The 10547-nt window shown below is 41.5% G+C and overlaps 1 protein-coding gene across 1 annotated transcript; it reads left to right on the top strand.

The window, feature by feature from the left end:
* The first annotated feature begins 1126 nt into the window (after nucleotides 1-1126).
* LOC140242266 (L-rhamnose-binding lectin CSL3-like) lies at nucleotides 1127-10089 on the top strand. The gene is made up of 4 exons (XM_072322010.1): nucleotides 1127-1168; nucleotides 1403-1415; nucleotides 5739-5753; nucleotides 9530-10089. The coding sequence occupies exons 1-4, from the start codon at nucleotides 1127-1129 to the stop codon at nucleotides 10087-10089; spliced, it is 630 nt and encodes a 209-aa protein (XP_072178111.1).
* Nucleotides 10090-10547: the final 458 nt, after the last annotated feature.

Below are 10547 nucleotides of genomic sequence, written 5' to 3'. Positions count from 1 at the left end.
CACATGTTACTCAAATTATTGTAAATGAAAAATATCATAGCGTAATTTGAGCTTGAAAAATGATGAAAAAAGTAATTCGTGCAGTACACGTTCAAGACGTCAAAAAAATATCAAATTCACCTTGCGTCTCAATGAAAATTGAATTTGGTAGTCCATCTCCTAATCTTTGTATCCATGTAAATATCTTGACAATTTGTTGCTTAATCCGGTCAGGAACTAGTAAAATATACATCGATGTCAGTGCTGATCAGCTTGAAACCGTGTAATCTCAAGAGTAAGCTCTCTCATTGGACAGCGCTTGCATTCAGCGCTTGCATTACGTCATTACGCTGCTACATATTACGGTTTCATGCCACTTGCGGTTTCTTGGCACGCGTGCAGTTCAAGCGCTGAATGCAAGCACTGTCCAATCAGAGAGCTCTTACCGCGCCAATGTTGACTTTGTGTGGAGCGTACTTCCGGCTTAGGAGTGAATTTTACAGACATTTCAAAACGGAAAAAACTAGTATAAATCATGCTTGTGTCTCCTTGACTCCAATATATGATGAGCATCTAAGTTTCCTCTGTACGAAAAAGCCAAAATCAGAAACAACAGTTTCTTAATCCGGTAAGGAACCAAAAAAGAACTTTAGACGACAAAATCTTCCGTGAAAAGCAGGTAAAATTTACGCAAATTCAACTGATTATTTAGTCATGATAAGATCCGATGTTATACCCAAATTTAGTATCAAAATAAAGATCTAAGACTGAAGAACAATTTACCGTGACTTGTAGCCATGACAAATGTATGTACAAGTCGCTACACTGTGAAAACCATAGCCCTATCAAAGTCTCGCAAAATCTCGCACGACGAGACACCTTTCGAACGCAAAGATCGTCAACGAGAGTGCTGAATAAATCTTGCTGGATCGGCTCATTAGCATACGTGCTGGGGACTGACTGAATATATTCCGTCGATATAAGATTATATGACGCTGAATTGATAGACAAGTAATAACTAAAGGGGGAAAAAGATGAACTACGCTCAGAAACCTACTGTAGCGTAGTGCCTCACAACACCTTGGTGCAGTGTTCACGTATATTCCAAATGTTCTCTCTTGTTCCAGAGTGAAAGAATCACCTCAACATGTCCGGTCTGGCAAGAATTTCCTTGATCTTTTTTGTGGCAGTCACCGTCGCTGTGTGTGCCGAAGCAGAGCTGCAGTGTAAGTGAACGTTTCCTTTTTTTTTGCCAAGAGAGAGAGAGAGAGAGAGACAATACAAGCCGCGGTCACGCTGGCAATAGATCGCGATCTTTTTATTAAGATCTCAATCTTTTACCATTGTGACCCGAAGGTTGATGTTTCTTACTTCCTCTGTCTGTCTGTCTGTCTGTCCGCCTGGTGTCTGCCCCTTCAGTCAGACTATGTGTGTATGTGTGTGTGTGTGTGTGTCCGTCTGTGTGTGTGTGCGTAGGGTCATGTGCGTGTTGGTTGGCATGCGTATTCGTGTGTTTCATTATTAGTATAGGCCTATCATTTTTAAGATAAAGAAAGAAAAACAAAAGATTGACGAAAACAAAAGCAATTATTATGTCTATTACTATTATTCATTTCGTTATTATTGTTATTATCAGAATCATCATTATCATGTGGGTATTATCATTGAATTGAATTGAATTGAACAGATTTTATTAAAAATCATACTGGCAGCCAAAGGCTGAATTGCCCATGTTTTACAAACATAGTTCTAAAAACAGACGGATTATTTCGGCGCTCTGTACAAACAATGATATAAAGACATGATGTTAAAAAAAAAAAAAAAACAAACAAAACAAATATTACAGTGGTCACATGTGGTAAATCACAAGAAATGATCAATCTATGAGGGTACCAGCCCAATCAATTTTGAAATTGCTTTTACAAAAACGAAAAAAAAAAGAGAGATAAAAAATATCCTGTCAACATGGCAACACTACTTAACACTATATAACATAACAAATCATTACTATTACAACTGATAGTGAAATCAGTGAGGGTACCAGCACATCAATACTCAGATTACTTTATCAAAAAGAAACGAAAAAAAAAAGAAGAAGAAATGAGGAAAAGGGGAAAAAAATCACTGTTAAAGGGTGTGTACAGTTCTGGTCAAGGTGAAGATTTAGCTTTTAACGTTTTGTGAGATATTCAGAAACCACTCTATGAGATGTCAAAGAGCATGCAGTTCTAAGTGGTATCAAAAGTTTATTCGATGAAAATCGGGTTTGAAATGGCTGAGATATCCCAAAACAAGGTGAAACAAAGAGATACTAATAAAGTTGGGGCATGTCGCCTTTTATTATTAGCACTTTTTTGGATATCTCAGCCATTTGAAAACCAATTTTCAACAAATAAACGTTGAATCCTTCTTAAAATTACATGCTCTTTCATATTTCATAAGAGGCTTTTCATTATCTCACTTAGGAATGTTCAAAACATGAATCCCTACCTCAACCAGTACTGTACAGTCCCTTTAACATGTCATTACACAGCTAGTCATTAAAAAAAAAATGCCGTTACTATTTTCATCTACATATATTGATTTTGATTAAAAAAAGGATATTCACACCTGCACTTCACATTAATCACATGTGCCAAATTTCAATAAAATGAACAATATTTCTTTCTTTGAATGATCATGATGACACAATCATGATGACGACGACGATGATGACGATTATACTGTTTTTGCCCTAAATAAATTACCCTACATCGACGTAAATAAGGGCAATTTGTCAATCACTTGCAATGAAAACATCTCGACGGAAGAATTTCATGAATTCCAATAATAAAACGACGCTTATTATCATTGCTTTATCAGTTATTTAGTTATTTATTTCCATGGAGTTCATATTACTATATCGAAGTCATGCAGGAATGCATTGGAGCAGGGAACGCATCTACAAGGGGCGGTGAGTTGGCTCAGTCGGTAGCGCGTCTGCCTCACAATCGCGCGGCCCGGGTTCGAACCCGAGTCTGGACTGAGCAATGTTGTGTGTTTAGCATACCGTCCCCTCTAGCAAGAGGCAAAACACTCTGTCCCTCGGATAGGACATAAAATGGAGGTTCCCGTAAATGAGAGAGTAACAGCTCATGCACGTAAAAGATCCCGCTTCATTCATTCATCGCAAAGAGCAGGGTGTTTAACCCTATAAAGCCCAAGGGGGCATTGTGCCCCCCCCCCCCGAAGATTTTCATTTGTCACTCCTTCGCCCTTAATCCGATATCTACCAAATTTGGCGACTTTTCCTAAAATCTTATTGCAAACATTTTGATATATAATTTACCTATATTTCACGTTGCTGGTTGCCATGGCAACCATAAACTGACAACCATGTCAGTCAGATTTTGTATCTTTTTTTTCTGTTCCCATTGTGCTCCCACCAGATTTTCATTTGTCACTCCTTCGCCCTTAATCCGATATCTACCAAATTTGTTGACTTTTCCTAAAATCTTATTGCAAACATTTTGATATATAATTTATCTATATTTCACGTTGCTGGTTGCCATGGCAACCATAGACTGACAACCATGTCAGTCAGACTTTGTATCTTTTTTTTTTTCTGTTCTCATTTCATTTAACAGTATTGCAGTGTTTGAAATGAGTGTTTCTTGGCTGAAATTTGTTGAAGGAGCAAAATTTGAAGTAATAATGGTCCTGGAAAATTTTTCTTATTATTTCCTTTGTTTTTATATGAAAAAGGGATAAAACAATAGATATAATAGAGATAACTGAAAACAATCGTATGTCCTAAAGATTGCCCTTCTATTTTGTGTTATTTTGATTCCATTTCCAAAATTATGCCTCTAATATATCATAAGTTATCATTATCAACATTCCACTATTATGCAAATATGAAATATCATAACTATCACATGTACCCGTCCCAAACATTTCATATTAGGTCTCATAATGTATTTCTTTATGTTGATATGAATAGCGCCCCCATGTGGTGACCTTGAGAAATTCCAACCATAACAAATAATAAGATTCCACTTGCTTATCATTTGTGTCAAATATGAAAATGATTGGTCTATAATAAGACATGTATAATGGGGATAAAGAAATTATACAGAAAAATCATGTTTTTAGCATATTCCTATTATTTTGGTGAATAGCGCCCTCCATGGCTGACTTTGAGAAAATTCAAATGTACATTCATGTAGAGTATGAGTTACTCTACTCATGTGCCAAATATGACATTGATATATCATATAATAAAAAAGTTATATAGGGGGGGGGGGGGCACAATGCGAAGGGTCAAAATAGCTTGGGCTTAATAGGGTTAACAACAACAAATGTCCTGCACATCCACTCATAGTAATCGTAACAGTCACACATGGCAAATTCTTGGTAAACTGCTAGAACAAAAATAAGATAAAGACAGCAGTTCGAGCCACAACGGTGCGTGATTTTGTGTGTGTGTGTGTGTGTGTGTGTGTGTGTGTGAAACTTGACCGTTACTATGGTAAGGCACTGCTCCATACAGACGAAGAACCTTCACAACAGAGCAGGTTATACATATTCAAAAGATAGAACACATGAGCGAAGGTGGTTTTGCCATGTACAAAAACTGGTCAGAATAAGATCATTACGCAGAGACAATGGAAGGCTGTCCCATAATATCGGGAACATATGTAAATAGCAGAGTTTGCCAGCCTCTGGATGCGAGCTCTCAATGTTGGAATCTAAGATCGTCTTCACGTCGTGCCACCACGTTAATTGCAGAGGTGACATCATCACACAAAACCAAATTATATAAACTTTTACAAATAAAGTTTAACAATAAATATTTACGCCTAGATTGTAAGGTTGGCCAATTTAGCAGGCTAAGACGATCACTGTAAGGCATCTCCTGCTGACGCTATTTGAGTATCATTCTCGTCGCACGTCGTTGAATGCTTTCAATTCTGTCACTCAGACTACGGTTTACAGGGTACCAAGCAGGTATGCCATACTCCAAAATGGGTAACACAAGACTTTTATAAAGGGCTAGCTTAGCTGAAGTGACAAGGCCATTCGACAGAGAAGAGATAAGACCCAGCATCCTGTTAGCGCGAGAAATTATGTACGTCACATGAGTGTCCCAGCTAAGCTTTGAATTAAACATTACTCCAAGGCATTTAACTTCAGATTCAACTTGAATATGCTGATTGTCAATGGAGTAAGTAGGGATTCCAACATTTTTCCTTTTAACACCAGCAATAAGCAAGACATTACATTTACGGACATTAAACACCATTGAGTTAGTTAAACACCATTGTTGAACAGCATCAAGATCACGCTGCAAGATGTCGCAGTCACTGGGAGAACGTTTGGGTCTGTAAATTACAGCATCGTCGGCAAAGAGGGCGCTTTTGAAGACAAATAAGATGGCAGGTCATTTATGAACATGTTAAACAAAGTGGGTCCGAGAACACTTCCCTGTGGCACTCCTGAGGTCACTGGAGCTAGCCCAGTCAGAGTAGACTCCACAATACATCACTCGCTGTTTACGGCAACACATGAGCGATTTTATCCACAACCACAGATTCCCAGTGATGTTGTACTGCAACAACAGTTTCCTGAGAAGACGATCATGGGGCATTTTGTCGAATGCACGCTTGAAATCTGAAAGCAGGGCATCCACCGGACAGGAATGTGGGCCATCCCTTGAGCGAAGCCATTCGTTGGTTAGATGTAGCACCTGGGTGACACATGACTTTCCCCGGGTTAAGCCGTGTTGAAGAGAAGTGATCGGGCAATGTAGACCGACGTGTCTGTCAATGGAGTTGATCACCAGTGATTCCAATAGCTTGCTGGCTATTGAAGTCAAGGCTACAGGGCGGTAGTTCTCCGGAGAAGACCTGTCTCCCGCTTTGAATATAGGAGTTATGTGGGCAAATTTCCAAGAACTTGGAACGGATCCCAGCCGAAGGGACATGGAAGATATATGATGCAGAATACTATATGAGACAAGGGCAGTTTCCTTCGGCAGAACTGGGTAGAGGCCTTCTGGACCTGGTGCTTTGCTTGGGTTTAGAGATACGAGGCGTTTGTATACATCACCGACAGTTATCTCCACAGATTTCAGAGGAGGAATCAGTAAATGATTGCTGAAAGGATGACAGGAATTGGGCGGCGATGTCTTGTGGCTTAGTGAGCACATGACCATCAATGACAAGAACTGGAGTCGAAGAATTCCTTTTGGATCTAACGAAGGCAAATAACTTTTTGTGATTGTCAGGAAGGGAAAACAAGTCATTGATATACTGCCAGTAAGATTTTCTAATTTGGTATTTTACCTGGTTATACGCACTTCACGAAAGGCCTCCCAAGTGTCCACTGAGTTGTTGACTTTAGCTCTTTTGAAGAGCTTCTGCTTCTTATGAATCAGATGTTTTATCTCTTTAGTGATCCACGGTTTGAACGTATTCGTTCTCCTTTTGGTCCTAGGGATAGAATCATGAACAGCAGCATGAAAGATGTCCAAGAAATTCTCCCATGAAGTGTTGACGTCATCAGGTTCCATGTATAGACTCCAAGGAATCAACTGCAGGAGGCGGTTTAGGTGAGCAAAGTCACCTTTCTTGAACAGAAGAAATTCACGGATGACACTCTTTGGAGCGAGAGACAATAGGGGAATTGAACTGAAAAAGGACCCCATGATGATCACTTGGGACTGGATGAAGACAGGTGGATGTACTAAGGAATAAATCGGGTCTGTTGGTTAAAACATGGTCGATTAATGTACCTGAGGTTCGGTCTTCCCTGGAGGGCCTTCTAATCGCGTCAGTGAGTAGATTAGCATCTAAGGTGTTCAAAGTAGAGAGCAATTGAGAGGACTCATGAGTGGTAGGATCCTGTAGGTCGACGTTAAGGTCACCTGCGACGATGATGCCATTGAACATGGATGCTGATTGTTGGACGTCATCAATAAGCTCTTGAAAATGGTTCCAGAAGTCGACATTAGCATCAGGTGGACGATATAACGTGATAAGAAGCCATTTTGAATGACCAATAGCTAATTCAATGCAAGTAGACTCCAGGCTACGATGTTCGAGTGCAAGGAGCCGTTTCCGACGAAGGACACAGTTTACGGCAGTGAGAATTCCCCCACCTCCTTTTTTATGAGGTAGATGAAGGTCTTGACTGTCTCGCCGAAATACTTCAAAATCATCAGGAAACTCAAGTTCACTTGTTTCACAAGTATGATTTAACCAACTCTCACAAACACAAAGGATGTCAATGGGGTTACTTGCCAGGTATGCAAGAAGATCAGGCATTTTACGTCGGATGGAGCGGGCATTGAAAAGGAGTCCAGACACAATTCGTTTGCGCTTCTGCGTGTCTTCAGGCCCGGGATTACATTCGATGTCACCCGAAAGAAGCATTGATAGGGGCTGGAAAGCTGTCCTCAGGGTGGATTCCAATGGAAGTGATGCCCCATGGTGGGAGTTGGAATGAATGGCCTGAAATTGAAGAGTGGCTGTTGAGTTGGCGTAATAGTGCACCCTTCTCCCAATATGTCTGCCATGGTGGTATTGAAGTAGTGCAAATCATTTTGCTATAATTCACAGCATAGCTCATCTTTCAATTAATTGAGGAATATTAATATGTGCTTTTTTAAAAATATTTTTTGTTATTTCAGTTGGTTCTGCCTTACAATTTTCCTTTGTGGTACTCCTGTGTGGTACTGCTGTTTGATATTCTCCTGATGTGATAGTCCTCTGGTATAAAATGTTAAGAATAAAATATCCTTTGGTATTTTTCTGTGGTAATTCCTATTGTTTATGTGTGGTATTGTTGTGTGGTATTGCTATGGGGCACGACTGTGTGATATTACGCATTTAATTTGCTGTGTGGTACTTCTGTGTGGAACAGTACCATATGATCTTCCTGTGGGATTTTGGGACACATACCTCAGAAATATCACAGGATTAGTTCCTGTGGTACTGTCCTGTGGTAATGTCACAAAATACCACAGGACAGTTCCTGTGGTAATGTCCTGTGGTAATGTCCTGTGGTAATGACCTGTGGTACTGTCCTGTGGTAAGTCCCAAAATTCCACAGGACAATTCGTGTGGTGCTGTCCTGTGGTACGTCCCAAAATACCACAGGACAAGTCGTGTGGTACTGTCCTGTGGTACTCTCCTACTGTCCTGTGGTACTGCCCTGTGGTACTGTCCTGTGGTACGTCCCAAAATACCACAGGACAATTCCTGTGGTACTGTCCTGTGGTATGTCCAAAAATACCACAAGACAAGTCGTGTGGTACTGTTCTGTGGTACTATCCTGTGGTACTTTTCTGTGGTACTGTCCTGTGGTACTGCCCTGTGGTACGTCCCAAAATACCTCAGGACAAGTCGTGTGGTACTGTCCTGTGGTACTATCCTATGGTACTGTCCTGTTGTACTGTCCTGTGGTACTGCCCTGTGGTACGTCCCAAAATACCACAGGACAATTCCTGTGGTACTGTCCTGTGGTACACGTCCTATATTACCACAGGAATTCCTGTGGTACTGTTCTGTGGTACGTCCCAAAATACCATATGACAGTTCGTGTCGTACTGTCCTGTAGTACTGCCCTGTGGTACTGTCCTGGGGTACTGTTCTGTGGTACTGCCCTGTGGTACTGTCCCAAAATACCACAGGACAATTTGTACTGTCCTGTGGTATTCGTCGCAAATTACCACAGGAATTCCTGTGGTACTGTCTTGTGGTAATGACCTGTATAGTAATGTCCCAAAATACCACACGACAATTCCCGTTGTACTGTCCTGTGGTAATGGTCTTGTGGTACTGTCCTGTGGTAACGTCCTGTAGTTATGTCCTGTGGTACTTTCCTGTGGTAATGTACGTCCTTTGCTACTGTCCTGCAGTAATGTCCTGTGGTACTGTCCTGTGGTAATGTATGTCCCGAAATACCACAGGACAGTTCCTGTGGTAACGCGCTGTGGTACTCTCTACGTGGTACTGCCCTGTGGTACGTCCCAAAATACTGCAGGACATTTCCTGTTGTACTGTCCTGTGTGGTACTGTCCTGTGGTATACTATCTTGTACCACACATCAGTGTCTGTGCTAACATATGCTTGTGTTGTACATGCGGTTACTGACAAGTAGGCCTACCACAGCGAGTACCACACAAGCCTGTGACACAGTTCCTGTGTTAACATAATTATATTTGTGTGGTGCATTGTGTGATACCGACAAGTACCACAGGGAGTACCACACATGAGCCTTTAATACAGTACCACACAGTTCCTGTGGGAACATAATGTGGTAGGTCCTACATTGTGTGGTACCGACAAGTAGGAACCTACAATGTGTACACCCTTGACCATTTATGACCTTGGATTTTTCAACGACCATGTAGATGAATAAATGAGATGAATAGCTGACATCCATACCCGTCAAGTGAGTGACCAATTAAAGAGATTGCTTAATTGTGCTCTGAATAGTTGATCGAGACCGCGGTCCGATTGACAATTACGCGATCTCATGTTGTATAATCATTATGTCATTTCAGATGAAATGGTGTGCGAGCGTGACACCATGTCTCTCAGCTGCCCCTCCGGAGAACAGGTTTACATCATGAGTGCAAGTTACGGTCGTCGCAGCACCCGCTTGTGTACAACTGGAACGATACAAAGCATCAACTGCCACAGCTGGAGTTCCCTGCCTAGGGTTTCGAGTGCCTGCGATCGGAAGTCATCGTGCAGCGTTACTGCATCCAGCTCGTTCTTCGGCGACCCCTGCTATGGTACCTACAAGTATTTGCAAGTCGTGTACACCTGCGCCTCATGGACGCAGGAGCATGTGTGCGAGAATTCCACTCTCAACCTTTCCTGCCCCTCTGGAGAGACGATCATCATCGGGGACGCCCTCTACGGCAGGACTACTGGAGCTAGCGTCTGTCCTCACTCTAGCATCCGAACGGAAAACTGCACAGCATCCTCATCATTGTTCCACGTGAAGATCAGCTGCGAAGGGCGAAACTCCTGCTCAGTGGCTGCCACAAACGACGTATTCGGCGACCCGTGCGTAGGTACTTACAAGTACTTGGAAGTGCAATACGACTGTGTGTAATAGTATTTGGTAAGTTAAATCCTTTAGAACACTGTATTGTTCGTCTTTTTCGACTTTGTAACAGTCTCAATTTCAATATTAAAGTGTAGGTTTATATAATTTGCCTACTGAGAAAAGCACAGCATCATTACAAAATCTTGGTATGTTGATTCTTGTAAGAACTGCAGAGGGTTAACTACCCTCTTCCTGCGCTTTAACCCTATTTCCACGGGGGGGGGGGGGGGGAGGCATCCCCCCCCCCCACGCATGATTATTCCGCAACGCGTGATGCTCTCACCGCGACATTTTATGAATTTTTCCTTTCAAGTATCGCGCAATTTTTGAGACAAATTTGTTGCTCCTGGGTATACCGTTTTGAAGCCACTCCCCTCTAAAAAGATTCGTTGACCCAAAGATTGCTCGAAAAGATGATTTTATTTACAAATCCAATGTAAACTGTGTTTTTGCTATTAATTCAT

Source organism: Diadema setosum, chromosome 19, assembly GCF_964275005.1.
Source record: "Diadema setosum chromosome 19, eeDiaSeto1, whole genome shotgun sequence".
Taxonomy (NCBI): domain Eukaryota; kingdom Metazoa; phylum Echinodermata; class Echinoidea; order Diadematoida; family Diadematidae; genus Diadema; species Diadema setosum.
Note: the sequence above shows the minus strand (reverse complement) of the source record. Positions and strands in the feature narration are given on the sequence as shown.